Below are 19874 nucleotides of genomic sequence, written 5' to 3' on the forward strand. Positions count from 1 at the left end.
CCAAAATGGGCCTAGATCAATACTTTTGGTTGTCTACTAAAAAAAATATATACATGTAAAGGGATATTCAGGGATTCCTGACAGATATCAGTGTTAAACTTATGCAAATTTTGAAAAAAAAAAAGTTTGGAAATAGCTACTTGTATTTATTGCCCTCTAACTTGCAAAAAAAGCAAAGAACATGTAAAACATTGGATATTTCTAAACTCAGGACAAAATTTAGAAACTATTTAGCATGGGTGTTTTTTGGTGGTTGTAGATGTTGGGGGGGTTAAAGTTAGAAAAAGTGTGTTTTTTTGTACAAATGTTATATATTTTTATAGTAAATTATAAGATATGATGAAAATAAGGGTATATTTAGAAAGTCCATTTAATGGCGAGAAAAACTGTATATAATATGTGTGGGTACAGTAAATAAGTAAGAGGAAAATTACAGCTAAACACAAACACTGCAGAAATGTAAAAATAGGCCTGGTCCTTAAGGGTAAGAAAATTGAAAAATGCTCTGGTCTTTAAGTGGTTAAACATTGGGCCACCTTCTAATTCCTAATTCAAAGGGACAGTATACTATAAAATTGTTTTTTCTTAATGTGTTTCCAATTATTTTTTTTACCAGCTGCAGAGTATAAAATGTATGAGATTTGCTTTTTAAGGTTTATTTGTGTATATAAATTAGCTGATTTTGTGTTTTGAAGCCACAACCTAATAAAATGAGTTGAGCTTGTTGGTATAATCAGATCTCATTACTTTATCACATTGTGTACACATATCTGCTTTTTTATCTTATATCTGTCCATAAACCAATCACGAATACTTTGAGAGAACTATGAAAATGTAACATTTTATTACCTTATCTCTTCTATAACCCACTGGGAGTGTAATTTCTTCTACTGGCTTTATTTACACAGCTTGGCCTTAAGGCCAAAAACTTTCAAGATAGGTGGGGATACCACAGGCTAAATAAACTATTTCAAATGCCAATATAAGGTTAATGGAAATACTTGTAAACAATTTAATACACTCCAGCAGGTAAAGTGGATCATTGGGAACAAATTAAAGGGGAGAACATTTTTGAGTAAACTGTCCCTTTAAATGAGGATTTTGAGAGTCCATTAGCCATATATTATTATTTAATAAAAAATGTTTCTGCAACTTCAGATAAAATGTATTAAGGGGTTAAGCAGCACACTTATCAAACTCTATTTGCAGTTTACTAGTAAGCAATCATTTTCTCTAAATGGATTGGAGTGAATTGTAGGACACCTATAGAAGAGCTCACTATCTCTCTGTATTCCAGAAGCCTCTGCATAGAGATATTTGGGCTTAGAGGGACATTATACACTAGATTTTTCTTTGCATACATGTTTTGTAGATAATCTATTTATATAGCGTATACAGCTTTTTTTTTTTCTTTTCTTTTTTTTTTAAAAGTATAGTTTTGCTTATTTTTAAATAACATTGCACTAATTTTAAAAAACAAGGAAAACCTGGACCTAGTCAGTTCCTCCTAGCCTACTCACAAATTATACTGTGATCTGTCTACATGGTTGGAAAATAGTTAAACAGAGAATATAGATCGTATGAGTGGCGCTAATTAAAGCTGAGGAATCGAAGAAGTTGATATAAATATAATTTCTATCCTAATTTACCAGTATAAAAATGTATACAAAAAATGACGCTCTAAGGAATAAATATTTATTTAAACTGAAACAACATTATCTAATGTAAAAGATATAAGCCTCCATTACATATGCAGCGTCGCCCGCAAAAGCCGGAGACGCCAGATTTTACGCAATTTTGGTATTACATATACGGCGTAGCATACAGGTTACGCGCATATTTTTCACCCTTCGGACGTATTTTTTTTAACCATAGACTAACATAGAACAGACGCGCAATTTGCTATCCAATATACAGCGTAAGGACTTAGGCGCGCAGAATTTAGAAAATCTACTCCATTCTCATCTTGCCACAAATTGCAGGCGCAGCAACCCTTGCACTGACTAAAAAAGCAACGTAACTCCCTGGAAGCCTTAACAAACACATACATTTAAGCAGCATCTCAAGGTTAAAGGGACAGTATACTATTATATTGTTTTTTTTAGGTTTATTTGTGTATTTGAAATAGTTTGAAGCCACAACATAATCAAATGGATTGAGCTTGTAGGTACTTTATCACATTGTGGACATATACTTGCTTATTTACTTTAAATTTCTTCTCAAAACAATCAACAATACTTGGAGGAGAGAACAATGGGAAATCATAATTGTAAGTATCTCTTTATATATGGGTTTATATATGAATTTTGAATAGCATAATTACGTGTCGCATTTATTTGAAATCGCGGATCATTTTTATGAGTGTTAACCTAATTTGCATAAAACTACTCTTTTTTTTACACTTTCCGTGGACAAATGTCAGGGTGCCAGGAATCAGACTGAGACGAGAAGTTCAAAAATAATCACACCTTTATTAATAGCAAAAAATAATAAAAAGTCCATAAGTCAAATAACAAGCCAGGAGTCAAAACCAGAGCTGGTAGTCAGATGAGCCGAGTAAGGAGCCAAAGCGAATAGTCAGACGAGCCGGAATCAGGAACAAGGAAAACAGCAGAGTCAGGAACAAGCCAGGGATCAGGAACCAGGAAGGACGTCAGGCAGCCAGGTAATACACTGGAACTCTCACAAACAGGTCTGAGACAACGCAAAGGCAAAGCATACTGAACAGAGGCCCTTTAAATAATAAGTGATGACATCACAATTCTAAGACTGCATCCTGTCTCACATAGATGATGCACACCAGTCTGGACATAAAAGGAAGTGTAGGAAATGAGCAGCATCCCCCGCAATGCACCATAGTCAGAAAGAGAGGTGAGTAAAATGGCTGCCAGCAGCACATGGCAAACAACAGGGAAAAAACCCTGACAGTACCCTCCCCTCAATGACCCCTCCCTGCGCGAGGACAAAAGGCTTATTGGGGAAACGGGCATGGAAGGCACGGAGGAGGGCGGGAGCATGAACATCAGAGGAGGGAACCCAGGAACGCTCCTACGGACCGTAGCCCCTCCAGTGAACCAAAATACTGTACACGGCCCCTGGACATACGAGAGTCAATAATGCTGCTGACCTCATACTCCTCATGGTTGTCAACAAAGATAGGACGGGGACGAGGCAACACAGTGGTAAACCGATTACAAACCAATGGTTTCAAGAGGGAGACATGAAAAACATTGGAAATGCGCATAGCAGGAGGAAGGTCAAGAGCGTAGGCCACAGGATTAACCCGTCGGAGTATTCGAAAAGGACCAACATAACGGGAAGCCAATTTATTGCAATGCACACATGGGGGGGTAGTTATCAAGCCGTCTACTTTTCTGGCTTCGCCGGCCCAATACGTCCGCCTAAGCTCGCCTACCTTCGCCGCCGCGGACCTTGAATACGTTCGCCTAAGTTATCAAATAAAGCTGTCAAAAAGCCGCGGGGCGATAAGCAGCGGACTGTGACAGTTATCACTCATCCGATCTCGCTGCCCTTCGGCTTTTTCCCAGCTTTATTTGATAACTTAAATTATTCTATCAGCCAATCGGAATTAAGGTAGGAAAATCTGATTGGCTGATGGAATCAGCCAATCAGATTCAAGTTCAATCCGATTGGCTGATCCAATCAGCCAATCAGATTGAGCTTGCATTCTATTGGCTGATCGGAACCGCCAATAGAATGCGAGCTCAATCTGATTGGCTGATTCCATCAGCCAATCAGATTTTTCCTACCTTAATTCCGATTGGCTGATAGAATCCTATCAGCCAATCGGAATTGAGGGGACGCCATCTTGGATGACGTCCCTTAAAGGAGCCGTCATTCGTCGTAGTCCGTCTGTGAAGAAGGTGGTTCCGCGTCGGCGGAAGGAAGATTCAAGACCCGGCTTGGAAGATGACTTCGCCCGGATAGAAGACCTCTTCAGCGCCTCTTTGAAGATGACATCGGCTGGATCGAAGACTTCTTCAGCGCCGCCTGGATGATGACTTCATCGGATGGAAGATTTCTTCAGCGCCGCTTGGAGGATTAACTTCTTCCGCTCCGGATGTCCTCTTCAGTTCCATCGGTGGCTCGGCTTGAGTGAAGACGACTCAAGGTAGGATGATCTTCAGGGGATTAGTGTTAGGTTTTTGTAAGGGGGGTTTGGGTTAGATTAGGGGTATGTGGGTGGTGGGTTTTAATGTTGGGGGGGGTTGTATTTTTCTTTTACAGGCAAAAGAGCTGAACTTTTTGGGGCATGCCCCCACAAATGGCCCTTTTAAGGGCTGGTAAGGTAAAAGAGCTTTGAAATTTATTTAATTTAGAATAGGGTAGGGATTTTTTTTTATTTTGGGGGGGTTTGTTATTTTATTAGGGGGCTTAGATTAGGTGTAAGTAGCTTAAAATTGTTGTAATATTTTTAACATGTTAGTAACTTAATTTTTTATTTTTTGTAACTTAGCTTTTTTTATTTTTTGTACTTTAGTTAGTTTATGTAATTGTATTTAATTGTAGTTATTTGTAGGTAGTTTATTTAGTTAATTTAATGATAGTGTAGTATTAGGTTTAATTGTAACTTAGGTTAGGATTTATTTTACAGGTAATTTTGTATTTCTTTTAGCTAGGTAGTTATTAAATAGTTAATAACTATTTAATAACTATTCTAACTAGCTAAAATAAATACAAAGTTACCTGTAAAATAAATATAAATCCTAAGATAGCTATAATATAATTATTAATTATATTGTAGCTATCTTAGGGTTTATTTTACAGGTAAGTATTTATTTTTAAATAGGAATAATTTATTAAAGTATAGTGTAGTGTTAGGTGTAATTGTAACTTAGGTTAGGATTTATTTTACAGGTAATTTTGTATTTCTTTTAGCTAGGTAGTTATTAAATAGTTAATAACTATTTAATAACTATTCTAACTAGCTAAAATAAATACAAAGTTACCTGTAAAATAAATATAAATCCTAAGATAGCTAGAATATAATTATTATTTATATTGTAGCTATATTAGGGTTTATTTTAAAGGTAAGTATTTAGTTTTAAATAGGATTCATTTAGTTAATAAGAGTTAATTTATTTAGATTTATTTAATTAATATTTAAGTTAGGGGGGCGTTAGGGTTAGGGTTAGACTTAGGTTTAGGGGTTAATAATTTTATTACAGTGGCGGCGGCGTAGTGGGGGGCAGGATAGGGGTTAATAAATTTATTGTAGGGGGGGCAGGATAGGGGTTAATACATTTAATATAGGTTGCGGCGGGTTCAGGGAGCGGCGGTTTAGGGGTTAATACATTTATTATAGTTGCGGTGGGCTCCGGGAGCGGCGGTTTAGGGGTTAATATGTATAGAGTAGCTTGCGGTGGGCTCCGGGAGCGCCGGTTTAGGGGGTAATAACTTTATTTAGTTGCGGCGGTGTAGGGGGGGTCAGATTAGTGGTGTTTAGACTCGGGGTACATGTTAGGGTGTTAGGTGTAGACAGCTCCCATAGAAATCAATAGGATGTCTGTCAGCAGCGAACTTGTACTTTCGCTATGGTCAGACTCCCATTGATTCCTATGGGATCCGCCGCCTCCAGGCTGGCGCTTTGAAAACCAGGTACGCTGGGCCGTAAAAGTGCCGAGCGTACCTGCTAGTTTTTTGATAGCTAGCAAAAGTAGTGAGAATGTGCCGCACTTGTGTGCGGAACATCTGGAGTGACGTAAGAATCGATCTGTGTCGGACTGAGTCCGGCGGATCGAAGTTTACGTCACAAAATTCTACTTTTGCCGGTCTCAAGCCTTTGATAACTAAGGCGAATCAGCCTCGCCACAAATACGCTGTGGAATTCCAGCGTATTTGAGGTTGACGGCTTGATAACTAGGCCCCAAAGTTTCAAGTTGCGGGAGGACAGCCAAACTCTCTCACCAACCTGGTAGGAAGGTGCGGGCAGACGCCTACGATCAGCCTGGAACTTTTGGCGCTGTATAGAACAATGAAGGCAATACTGAATCTGCACCCACGTGGAACGGAGTTGCCGGAGATGCTCCTCCAAAGCCGGAATTCCCTGAGACATGAATGAATCGGGCAACAAGGATGGTTGAAACCCATAATTCGCCATGAACGGGGATAACTTGGAGGAAGCATTAATAGCGCTATTACGAGCAAACTCTGCCCAAGGTAACAGTTCAGAGCAATTATTGTGGTGATCTGAGACATAGCAACGGAGGAACTGTTCCAGAGCTTGATTAGACCGTTCTGCAGCCCCATTGGATTGAGGGTGATATGCCGAGGAGAAGGAAAGCTGGATCCCCATTTGAGCAAATAAGGAACGCCAAAATCTGTAGACAAACTGGCTACCCCGGTCCAACACTATCTCCTTGGGTAACCAATGTAAACGGAAGACCTCCCGGGCAAAAATCGAAGCAAACTCCTGAGCGGTAGGCAGCTTCATCAAGGGAATGCAATGTGAAATTTTAGAAAAACGGTCAACCACCATAAGGATAACAGTATTGCCATTGGAAACAGGGAGCTCGACAATGAAGTCCATGGAAAGATGTGTCCAAGGACGCTCACCATTAGCAATAGGTTGAAGAAGACCCACAGGAAGACGTTGAGGAGGCTTATTCTGTGCACAAACTGAGCAGGAGGCAACATACGCAGCAATATCAGAATGAAGACCTGGCCACCAGAATTTTCGAGTGACAGACCAAATCATTTGGTTCTTGCCTGGGTGACCTGCGGCTTTAGGATAGTGGTAAGTGTGCAAAAGTTTAGTTTGAAGATTCTCAGGAACAAAACACTTACCACTAGGTTTCTCAGGAGGTACATTGGTTTGTGCTGCCAGGATCTCCTCCCCCAATGGAGAAGGCAAATTAGTATGTATGGTAGCCAAAATATGGTCAGGAGGTATAACAGGAGTAGGTACAGACTGCTCCTTGGACAGAGGTAAAAATTGTCGAGAGAGGGCATCAGCCCTAACATTCTTACTACCAGGCAGGTAGGAGACCACATAATTAAACTGAGACAAAAATAGCGCCCATCTGGCCTGTTGGGGCGACAAACGTTTTGCTTCAGATAGATAAGTTAAATTCTTGTGGTCAGTAAGAATGAGCACTGGCACGCTAGTACCCTCGAGAAGATGCCTCCATTCCTTGAGTGCCAAAATTATGGCCAGTAATTCCCTGTCGCCAATTTCATAATTGCACTCCGCTGGAGACAATTTCTTAGAGAAGAAACCACACCGTCAGGCGTAGGACATTGAGACAAGAGGGCACCTACTCCAGTCTCAGACGCATCGACCTCAAGAACGAAAGGCAGGACAGGGTTAGGATGAGCCAGAACTGGAGTGGCAGCAAAGGCAGTCTTAAGACTATCAAAGGCCTTAATGGCAGTAGGTGACCAGTGGAGTGGATCATTCTCTTTACGGGTCATGTCTGTGATTGGTTTGACCAAGGAAGAAAAGTCTTTAATAAACTTTCTATAGTAATTGGCGAACCCCAAAAAACATTGAATAGACCGAAGACCAACTGGGCGAGGCCACTGCAGAACTGCAGATAACTTGTCAGGATCCATGGAGAACCCTGCAACAGAGATAACATAACCTAGGAAGCTTACTTGAGTCTGGTGGAACTCACATTTCTCAAGTTTACAAAACAGGCCGTTCTCACGTAGTCTCTGAAGAACCTGTGTAACATCAGAACGATGAGCCTCAAGTGTGGGTGAGTGTATGAGGATGTCGTCTAAGTACACCACAACACACTGTTGCAGCATATCTCATAGGACATCATTAATAAATTCCTGAAAAACAGCAGGAGCATTACATAGGCCAAAGGGCATTACAAGATACTCATAATGCCCGCTCCTGGTGTTAAATGCTGTTTTCCATTCGTGACCCTCCTTAATCCTAACAAGATTATACGCTCCTCTCAAATCAAGTTTAATAAAGACCGTAGCTCCCTTGAGGCGGTCAAAGAGTTCCGTAATGAGCGAAATAGGGTAAGCATTCTTAATTGTAAGACGATTAAGACCCCTATAATCGATACATGGTCTTAACTCGCCACCCTTTTTCTTCACAAAGAAAAAGCCAGCCCCTGCAGGAGAGCAGGATTTGCGGATGATTCCCTGCGACAGAGCATCGGCAACATACTCCTCCATAGCACAATTCTCTGCAACAGACAGAGGGTACACCTGTCCCTGAGGAGGAATGGCTCCGGGTTGCAGGTCTATGGCACAATCGTAAGACCGGTGAGGAGCCAACGTACCGCACACACCTTGTCAAACACGTCTAGGAACTCTCGGTACTCCTCTGGCAATTGAGATACCGAAGAAGTGCACAAGACTTTAACTGGTTTCCGAAGACAAGTGGAAATACATTGGGGGACCACGACAAAATTTCGGACCTGCGACAGTCGAGACTGGGATTGTGCTTTTGGAGCCAGGGATAACCCAGAACAACCAGAAAATGCGGAGAGTTTATCACCTGGAACTGGAGGGTTTCAAAATGGAGAGCCAGTTTCGTGAGTAACGAGTGCGGGCTGAAGGGGCCTGCCATCAATGGCCTCAATAGCAAGCGGAACGGACCGAGGCAAAACAGGAATGGAGTGCTTTGATACAAAAGCACTGTCAATGAAATAGCCCACAGCACCGGAGTCAACAAGAGCCTGAGTGACTATGGAGGAGTCCACCCAGGAAAGAACAACCGTGACAAAAGGTTTCTCCTTAAGCGGTTCCGGGGACGAGGATAAACCACCCAAGGTCTGCCCCCGACAGGACCTTAGGTGTGAGAGTTTCCCAGCCATGTAGGACAAGACTTCAAAAGGTGGCCCTGTATCCCACAATAGAGGCAGAGTCCCTCCCTCCTCCTAACGGCCCTCTCCGCCACGGAGAGACGCGTGAATCCCAACTGCATTGGATCAGCAGTACCTGGTGACTCGGGACCAGGAGGCATGGGAGGAGAGGGAGGCATGGGTGGGAACGAACACATAGGAGACAACGGAACAGGAGGCTTCCGCAAGCGCTCCTTGAAAGAGGGCCTCTCTCTGAGTCTGATGTCAATTAGGATCAAAAAAGACACCAATGCCTCGAGATCCTCTGGTAAATGACTGGCAGCAACTTCGTCTTTAATCGCATCAGAGAGCCCATGAAAGCGGCAACAAGGGCTTCATTGTTCCAACCTACCTCTGCGGCAAGCGTACGGAACTCAATAGCATACTGAGCAACAGATCTTGTTCCTTGCTGAATAGACATGAGTCATTTAGCAACAGAGGAGGAGCGAGCCGGAACATCAAATACCCTTCGAAAGGAGGCCACAAATTCAGGGTAAATTGAAATCACAGGTTTATTAGTCTCCCACAAGGGATTAGCCCAGGCAAGAGGTGTGTCAGAGAGTAACGAGATGAGAAATCCCACCTTAGCTCTGTCAGAGGGAAACGCCTGAGGTAACATCTCAAAGTAAATGCCCACCTGGTTCAAAAACCCTCTGCACTGAATAAGATCGCCTCCATATCGCTGAGGTAGAGGTGCAGAACCGGACATGCTCCTGGTAGGCATTGGTGCAGCAGTGGAAACAGGTGCAGCCATAACTTGCGGGACACTTTGGTCCAAATGTGCAGTGCAAGTCAGCAGGGTTTGCAGAGCTAGTGCAAATTGATCCAAGCGGTGATCCTGTTCATCCATCCTGGAAATGATGGCAGGTAAAGGTGGATTATTAGCACCATCAGGATTCATGGGCCTTTGCGTAATGTCAGGGTGCCAGGAATCAGACTGAGACAAGAAGTGGAAACATAATCACACCTTTATAATAGCAAAAAATAATAAAAAGTCCACAAGTCAAATAACAAGCCAGGAGTCAAAACCAGAGCTGGTAGTCAGACGAGCCGAGTCAGGAGCCAAAGCGAATAGTCAGACGAGTCATGAACAAGCCAGGGATCAGGAACCAGGAAGGACGTCAAGCAGCCAGGTAATACACAGGAACTCTCACAAACAGGTCTGAGACAACGCAAAGGCAAAGCATACTGAACAGAGGCCCTTTAAATAATAAGTGATGACATCACAATTCTGACACTGCATCCTGTCTCACATGGATGATGCACACCAGTCTGGCCATAAAAGGAAGTGCAGGAAATGAGCAGCATCCCCCACAATGCACCATAGTCAGGAAGAGAGATGAGTAAAATGGCTGCCAGCAGCACATGTCAAACAACATGGAAAAAACCCTGACAACAAAATACTGGCGTGTTACTTGCGACGACTAAAATGTGTATTTGCGCACATTTCAGAAGATCGCCAGTTTTTCCTACTTACGCCAGTTTAGCATCTGACTGCGCAGTATATGTAATACCCCGATGTGCAAGGTGAAATTACGGGCGACGCGGGTTCCCACGCTTGTGCCGAAACCTGTGCCGTATATTTGATCGCGCCCATACAATGCAATTAATGTTATATTCTAAAAACAGTTGTGGCCACAACCTAAGTAAACATAGAACTCTAAAAACGTATGTATTGCTAGTAGACACTATAGGCATCTGTTTAAAAGTTCACAATTTTTCAAATATTCCTAGATTCTGTAACAAGCACTGAACATATCTCATTCAGAAACAGTTTCAAACTAGTAGTTGTCAATATACAACACAATATCGTTTTCACAGCCAGATTTGGTTATCACAGCAACATTTGGTTACAATGTAACAAAGAGACAAAAAATATATAGATGGAAACCTTATGATCAGTACCCACTTAGAAGAAATAGATCTGGCAATTGAATTGAGGCTAAAAAAAAGTCCCAAATAATATTGAGATACTTAAACAAGTGTGTAGAGCTCCGTATGTATCAGACAATGGATAGTTTGTAATCTTAATGGGTATACTGGGTTCAATCTAATGTCTCTAATTGATATTTAGATATACAGTCAGGTTCAAGTTGGATTTCCTTTTAGCAATAATATTGCATATTATGGTGTACCGTCTCCTATTTGATTTTTAGTAATGTCCCTCCAGGATTGCAGATAGTGCTTATAATGAATTTTCTGACCGGTCAGTTTTAGATTCTCATAGGACATCTGATTTGGCTGCAAAATTTCTTTCTTCCTCCTCGCTCAGAGCTGTAGTCTTGGCAGGATGATTAAAGCGTCTTTACTGCCTCGTCTGTCAGCTGGGTCATCTAAGGCCAATCAGGAAACCAATTTGAACTGCTTGTATGGTTTTTCTTAAAGTTCAACATAAAAACAGATCTTCCAGTTTAAACATGCCATGGATGCAGATAGTGTACACAAGTCAAAACTTTTCTACGTGTTTCGGCAGAGGTCTGCCTTTAACAAGATGAATTGTGGGAGTAGATATCCTTCTATTTATACCCAAAAATTGCAGATATCTCCATATTGTGCTCTTAAAGGGGTATTTCTTTTATCCGTAACCACTTATATATTTAGTCCATTCTTTAAGCGGGTACTTTTATTATATGATGCGATTCAGATAATACATATATAAATACAAAGATTTCACTAATATATATAAAAAGCTTATTTTATATTAAGTAGCGGAAATGGGCATTCCTTAAGTCTATGGGGCCCATTTATCAAGCTCCAAACGGAGCTTGTGGGCCCGTGTTTCTGGCGAGTCTTCAGACGCGCCAGAAACACCAGTTATGAAGCAGCGGTCTATAGACCGCTGCTTGTCCGCCTACTCTGATGAGGCGGACAGGAATCGCCGGAAATCAACCCGATCGAGTACGATCGGGTTGATTGACACCTCCCTGCTGGCGGCCGATTGGCCACGAGTCAGCAGGGGGCGGCGTTGCACCAGCAGCTCTTGTGAGCTGCTGGTGCAATGTTAAATGTGCAGAGCGTATTGCTCTCCGCATTCAGCGAGGTCTTGCGGACCTGATCCGCACTTTAATAAATAGGCCCCTATGCCTCTATCCCTTTTTTATTGCACTGATTTTAAGACTCCTAACCAAGCCCCACATTTTTAGGAGAATACTGATGTATACCTACTCCAGCTTGCTCCTGTTTGGGTAAAGAGTCTTTTTCATATGCAGAGGAAGGGGGAGTGTCTACTCTTTTTGCTATAGAACCACTTTCACTGAGTGTTCCAGCTAATCTTTTCAACAGAGCTAAACTGGGAGCTTCTAAGTAAGTTTTTAAAAAGTTTTATACTAGATTATTAGATCAGTATCTGTGCATACTCTTCTTTACAGTAATGTCTATTACATGCAGTTATATGAAAATTTGTACTATCAAGTCCCATTGCTGTAGCCTAATAAAAAGGATCCTGAAGGCCCTTGATCCCTAGGAACTGGCTTGAAGCTTCATAAATTTTAGGAGGCCTAAGCTTCTTATTCCTGCTATTACTTTATTTCTGCACATTTATGCCAGACACTTTTAAAATTGACTCCTCAAGTAAAACTGAGTGAGATCCCTCCCAGGGAACTGCTGTACACACAGAAGGAACCAAAGAAAAACTGCAGAGAGGTGATTCATGTGACCCTTTATGATACTTATGTTTACCCCTTTCTCACAATAAACATTAGTCAGAACAAAATGTCATTGGCAGGAAGATATAATACAAATACTCCAGATATGCAGATCAATGTGGCTTCAACTCCATACATTTCAAAAGTTGTATCCACCGGTAATAGTCATTTTAATAAATAACTGATGTTTTAATGGTGGCGAAAACATCATTGGTGTAATGGTCAAGGAGAGACTGGGCAAGCTGCATTCTTTTTCATAAGGGGAGTAAATGCTTTTGTCTTTTGCTGAAACATTTTGGTATAAATTTTGTTAATTACACACTGTGTTATAATATCAATAAATAACTCATAGAGCCCAATGATCTAAAGCTCTATACTCTGGTGAGATGATCTATGAAATCTCGTCAGTACAGTGAGGTCCCTTAAAGTATTTTAGAAAGACAAAGTTTACCCTGAGAACTCATTATCTGTCAGTACAGTGGCCTGGATGTGAAGGAGAGACACATACATTGCAATAATGCTCAAAAAAGCCTCAAAAGATTTTGCGTGCTTTTTCTCCATGAAGGCGAGTTTTTGATCATGACACATGCACATGATAATATTGATGAGTCAATATTTTATATCAGTACTCGTATAATAATAAACTTAAAACACAAAATAAACTCAAGACATAATGATGTGTTCAAAGCCTGAGAATAAGATGTGTTTTTTATTGCATTGGTTGTTAAAATATTAAAGGAATAAGCAAATAGTTTTAGGGCCACTTTTAAAAAAAAAACACACATTTGAGTACCATAGCCATTTAAATACACACTGTGATGTTCACAATATTATGAATCTCTAGGCGTGGCACTGAAAAAAACTCTGTCTTGCTAAGGTACAATTTTCCGAATTGTATGCCTAATATGTTTGACTATAAAAGGGACACTGAACATTAAATACACTTCATGCACCTCCCTCTAACAATGGGTGCTGCCATTATGGAACCTAGGTTATACTGCAGGAAGGAGAGTTGCTGCACACGTGCAAACAGGTCAGCACTTGAATGCAGTGAAAGATAGATTTTAACATGGCAGCCCCAGGACTAGAGGAAGGCAGGGAATAATCTCAATACTATGTTTATAGAACGTATTTTGTGTTTTATGTCCCTTTAATAATATGTAAACCTGCATGAATTGCTGTCAAAATTGTTTATTTGACTTGTATTAAATCTGAATATTTCTTTTTCTGTAGCTCAAAGTTCAGCAGTAAGATAAAATATGTCTCCACATTAGCAGAGCTGCGAGAAATGATTCCAATGGACCATGTCCATATTCCAGAGAATATTGTCAAGTAAGTCATTGAATGGATAAAGAAAATGGTGTGGCAGTACAAAAAAGGTGTACTCTGTTAATATTGACATAATGACTCTATAATTGATCCTTTGTCTGTGGCTGAGCTCTAATTGTGTTTGTTCAAGAGGTTAATTAGTAAGGCTGCCCTATGACATATGCACACACATATGTTACATCAATAGGAGTGGTTCAAAATAAATAACAAATATAAGATATTAAAATGTAAAAATAATTTGAAGACAAAATACTGGCATGATTTAAAAATCACTGAAATATTTACCTCATAAACAAATACAATTTGAATAAAGTTTATTAATAGGTGACGCAACGCCTCTTCCTAGGAATTGTTGACTTTTAATTTGATATGACCTTTATCCTAACACCACTTGCAGAGTTGCATTCATTTTAAGTTATTGCTTTGGTATTGGATAAAACAATAAATGACCACACACTTGCCAACACAAGCATAATACACAATATTTATTCACTCACTGGCTAAAAATGAAAAACATTTAACCATAAAGGTCTTAAAGAGACCACAGTACTATAAAATGCATGTCCTCTTAATGTGCTTCAAATGATTTCTTACCGGATACCTGTTGCAGAGTAATACATGTATGGGAAATTGTTTATTTTGTATTTGAAAAAGCTAGTTTTGCTTATAAAAACCTTCACCTATTGATATCAAGGACATGCCCATTTACAAAGGCCGAGTCTATAGAACAAACAGTTCAGAAAGGAGTTCTCTATGTTTTTGAAAGCTTTGAACAAATAAATGGATGCTCTCAACTAACAATTGTTTATCATCAGGTTTAAGGATTATTATTAGGAATTATTAGGAATCATTAAACAATGCACTAAGATAAATAAAGCACAAGGCTATCCAAAAATAATTTTTTTTGTTAATGGAAGAGTAAGCATTGACAACAGTTTTAAAATTAACAACTCACTAATTGTTTGTGATCTATTTTGACAACACAGAGGCTTCAAATTTACAACTTACAAAGTATTTGATAGATTTTAAAGGATATTGTAACAAGATAAAGTATTTAGGTAGTATAGCAGAATAAAGTTTAAATTAAATTCCTATCTTTAGCAACAAAAAAACTGGGCAAAATATGTTCTATTACAAATATATCTGTTTTTGAAAAAAATAATTGTAGCAAGCAAGATACTAAAATTAAACTTTCAGATGGAGCATAACATTTTAGTCAACTTTCCAATCTACTTCTAGTATCAAAGTTGCTTTGTTTTCTTTGCATCCCTTGTTGAAGAGTAGACTCAGGAACAGCAATGCACTAATGGGAGTTAGCTAAACACATCTGATGAGCCAATGACAAGAGGAATATTTGTGCTTCCGCCAATCACCAGCTAGCTCCCATTAGTACATTTCAGCTTCTGAGCCTATCTAGGTCTTCAACAAAGAATGCCAAGAGAATGAAGCAAAGTTGATGATAGAAGTAGATTGAAATGTTTAAAATTGCACGTTCTGTCTTAAATTTCTTTAATTTGCTTTAAAACTGTTTACATTTGGCTGATACATTGTTTTTATATAATATCCTATATAATAAAAGGCCAGGTATATTTGTCAGATGCAGTCATGCGCAGTAGAGACTGCATGAGGACAAATATACCTGGCCTTGAGCAGCAGAGGAGTGCGCACTGTGGAAGCTGCCTGGTGGGGGGCGTGACCAGGTGTGCCGCCATGGGGGCATGGCTGGTGGGCGTGACGAGGGGCATGGCCGGGCGGGAGCATGCGTGAAGAGGCGTGGCCGACGGGAGCAGCCATGGTGGCAGCGGCATGGTCAAGTTAAAGGAGAGGGCAAAACAGAGGGGAGAGAGGAGGGGTAGAGAGAGAGACCAAAAGAGAGGGGAGAGAGACCAAAAGAGAGGAGGGAAAGAGCAAAAGAGAGGGGGGAAAGAGAGAAAGTGAGCAAAAGAGAGGGGGGGAGAGAGAGAGCAAAAGAGAGGGGAGAGAAAGAGCAAGAGGGGAGAGAGAGCAAAAGAGAGGAGGGGGAGCAAAAGAGGGGAGGGAGAGAGAGAGCAAAAGAGGGGAGAGAGAGAGAGAGCAAAAGAGGGGGAGAGAGAGAGCAAAAGAGAGGGGGAGAGAGAGAGCAAAAGAGAGGAGAGAGAGAGCAAAAGAGGGGGGAGAGAGCAAAAGAGGGGGGAGAAATAGAGCAAAAGAGAGTGGAGAGAGAGAGAGCAAAAGAGAGTGGAGAGAGAGAGCAAAAGAGGGGGGAGAGCAAAAGAGAGGGGGAGAGAGAGAGCAAAAGAGAGGAGAGAGAGAGCAAAAGAGGGGGGAGAGAGAGAGCAAAAGAGGGGGGGCAGATATCAAAAGAGAGGGGGAGAGAGAGAGAGAGCAAAAGAGAGGAGAGAGCAAAAGAGGGGGCGAGAGAGCAAAAGAGGGGGGAAAGAGAGCAAAAGAGGGGGGAAGAGAGCAAAAGAGAGGAGGTGAGAGAGCAAAAGAGAGGAGGAGAGAGAGCAAAAGAGAGGAGAGAGAGAGAGCAAAAGAGGGGGGAGAGAGAGCAAAAGAAAGGGGAGAAATAGAGCAAAAGAGAGGGGGAGAGAGAGAGCAAAAGAGAGGGGGGAGAGAGAGCAAAAGAGAGGGGGAGAGAGAGAGCAAAAGAGGGGGGGAGAGATAGCAAAAGAGCATCCCTTGTTGAAGAGTAGACTCAGGAACAGCAATGCACTAATGGGAGTTAGCTAAACACATCTGATGAGCCAATGACAAGAGGAATATTTGTGCTGCCGCCAATCACCAGCTAGCTCCCATTAGTACATTTCAGCTTCTGAGCCTATCTATGTCTTCAACAAAGAATGCCAAGAGAATGAAGGAAAGTTGATGATAGAAGTAGATTGAAATGTTTAAAATTGCACGTTCTGTCTTAAATTTCTTTAATTTCTTTTTAATTTTACATTTGGCTGATACATTGTTTTTATATAATATCCTATATAATAAAAGGCCAGGTATATTTGTCAGATGCAGTCATGCGCAGTAGAGACTGCATGAGGACAAACATACCTGGCCTTGAGCAGCAGACGAGTGCGCACTGTGGAAGCTGCCTAGTGGGGGGCGTGACCAGGTGTGCCGCCATGGGGGCATGGCCGGTGGGCGTGGTGAGGGGCATGGCCGGGCGCATGCATGAAGGGGTGTGGCCGACGGGAGCAGCCATGGTGGCAGCGGCATGGTCAAGTGAAAGAGAAAAACAGAGGAGAGGGCAAAACATATGGGAGAGAGGAGGGGTAGAGAGAGAGACCAAAAGAGGGGGGGAAAGAGAGAAAGTGAGTAAAAGAGAGGGGGGAAAGAGTGAGAGAGAGCAAAAGAGAGGGGAGAGAAAGAGCAAGAGGGGAGAGAGAGCAAAAGAGAGGAGGGGGGAGCAAAAGAGAGGGAGAAAGAGAGCAAAAGAGAGGAGGGAGAGAGAGAGCAAAAGAGGGGAGAGAGAGAGAGAGCAAAAGAGGGGGGGAGAGAGCAAAAGAGAGGGGGAGAGAGAGAGAGAGCAAAAGAGGAGGGAGAAATAGAGCAAAAGAGAGCGGAGAGAGAGAGCAAAAGAGAGTGAAGAGAGAGAGCAAAAGAGGGGGAGAGAGCAAAAGAGAGGGGGGAGAGAGAGAGCAAAAGAGGGGGGAGAGAGAGAGCAAAATAGGGAAGAGAGAGCAAAAGGGGGGAGAGCAAAAGAGAGGGGGAGAGAGAGAGAGCAAAAGAGAGAGAGAGCAAAAGAGGGGGGGAGAGCAAAAGGGGGGGAGAGAGAGCAAAAGAGAGGGGGAGAGAGAGAACAAAAGAGAGGGGGAGAAAGAGAGAGAAAAAGAGAGGGGGAGAGAGGTAGCAAGGGTTGGAACTGCAGTATCTAAAATAATTGGCCCGTGTACACGGGCTTTAGAACTAGTAATAATATAAATGTCTTGTAATTACAAGGTGTTTTATGTCCCTTTAAAGCTAAGACAAGAAATCAAATCTATGTGTAATATTTTAATATTTATATATTATCCCCTTATGAATGACCAGGACTGCAATTAAACATTATGGTGATTTTATTTTACTGGGCTAAAATATAGCACTGCTGCAAGCACCGTTAATTCCCACCTTTGACTTGCTTGAGTTTTTAATTAGACTTTATAATGAAATGTTTGTGCACAAGGAAAGGGACATTTATGTGAGGCGGTTTTCATGTGTTTCTAGTTGAGGTTTATCTTAAATAGCGAGATGATGGGAAGATTTCATGTGTGTTTGGTGCCAAGATACAGTTCAAGAAAAAATACAATAATTATAGTGAGTATAATATTTTCACTGTGTGCGAATTTATTGTGGTCTGTTTCATTCGATCAACCCTCATATTAAAGCAGTCTTTGCATAGAGGGTGGCTTTGGTTTATAATCTTTGGTTGTTTGGCTTTGCTACGTTTTTACAGGCTTTATAGTGCTTAAATTAGTCGTCATAGTGCTTTTGTCAGGCTTCATAGTGTTTTTATTATGGCTGGGCCTGAAAACAATATGATTGTTCTGTTGAAATTCTTGTTTACTAGGGTAAAGTTTAAAGGGATATTAAACTGCTGGTCACCACTACAATAACACGTTACTATCCACCATGTTATTGTTTTACCTTTTTGAGTCTGCAGCTCTCTTCAAAGCCATTCTCTTGTTTAAACCCATTACTGGTGCTAGTTGGTTAGGTCCCACATGCCGGGTGTCACCATCTTGGCGTTCTTGTACAACAGAAGCATTGCACATTCACAGATTGGTAGCAATGGCAGCTTCACATTATTTGCAGCAAACTGCCTTTTTATATATTTTATGTGACTTTTTTTAAACGGTTTATAAAAACTGCATAAAATGTCACCTCCTGCTCAGTATTGTGTGTCCTAACCTGAAAGCCCACGTCAGAGTTATAAAAAAGTCAAAAACATCACATATCTGTGAATGCGCATTGCTTCTGTTTGGAAGAGAGCTACAGGCAAAAACAATAGCTTTGTAAGTAGTAACCATTTTTTTTTTTTTTTAAATATTATTTTTATTCAAGATTTTGCAAATCCATAACATAACAATTGGGGACTCGCAGGACCCCTTTTTCAGCATTATAAATAAGTAGAATAATGGGTCATCTGACCCTACACAGAAAAGTCTGCACATTTGAAAAGGAAAACAAACAGGAGAAGTCTATTCGGTTTCAAATACATCAAGTTGGCCTCACCCTGTACAGAGACAATGTACAAGTTATTTCCCGCACGGGTGAGCGGGTCTGTGATAATACAGCAGAGCACTTCAGCTTAGACACTACGAGTGTAGAGTGGAGAATGGGGGGGGTAGGGGGGAGGGCACATATGTGTGGGGTGGGGCGGGGGGGGGATGATATGTTACAGTCAGTACTTCCAGGTAACTGCGCACATTATCCGTCAGGGAGAATAGTCAGGTCATTAACTGTCAGTTTGGGCGTCATTCGCCAGGACCTGTGGCTGCCACAAAGTATCGTGGTTGTCCTTCCAATCAGCCCAAGCCATTTCAAACAGGTCAGATTTGTTCAGATCAAAGTATATCGCCTTTTCCATAGTGTACAGATAGGCCATTGTGTGGATGATATCCTGCCAGCTAAGAGGAGCATCTCTTTTCCAAGCATGGGCTATATTAGTTTTAATCGAGGCCAAGAGATAGACGCCAAAAAGACTCTGGTGCTTGGGAAGGGCATGAAGACCGAGATGGAGAAGGGCAAGCGCTGGACCAGCAGAAACTCTAAAGCCGTAATCAGCAAGGGTACGTATTCCTCTTTCCCACAGGGGTCTGATGGTGGGACACTCCCACCATATATGTAGTAAACTACCATGGAGGCCACAGCCTCTCCAACATAATGGGGACGTTCCTGGGAACATTTTAAACAAGCGGGTAGGAACATAGTACCAATGTGAGAGAACTTTGTAGTATGTCTCAAACATCGTTACACAATGCAGAGTCTTCTTAGTCAGCTGGATGGCTCTTTGCCAAGAGTCGATAGAGATTTCAATACCTAGAAGGGAGTCCCATCTTAGAAGATGCGGGGCCAAAGTGGGTGGGGAGGTGCCGTCCAGAAGGGTATAATGTTTTGA

General features: G+C 41.4%; 1 protein-coding gene across 1 annotated transcript in view; it reads left to right on the top strand.

Annotated features, from left to right (window-relative positions):
• PRUNE2 (prune homolog 2 with BCH domain) overlaps nucleotides 1-13808 on the top strand; it is a 185282-nt gene extending 171474 nt beyond the window's left edge. Inside the window, exon 7 of the mRNA XM_053702485.1 lies at nucleotides 13706-13808. Coding sequence (XP_053558460.1) covers nucleotides 13706-13808 — 103 coding nt within the window. The remainder of the gene's footprint in view (nucleotides 1-13705) is intronic.
• Nucleotides 13809-19874: the final 6066 nt, after the last annotated feature.

Source organism: Bombina bombina, chromosome 2, assembly GCF_027579735.1.
Source record: "Bombina bombina isolate aBomBom1 chromosome 2, aBomBom1.pri, whole genome shotgun sequence".
NCBI classification, from domain to species: Eukaryota; Metazoa; Chordata; class Amphibia; order Anura; family Bombinatoridae; genus Bombina; species Bombina bombina.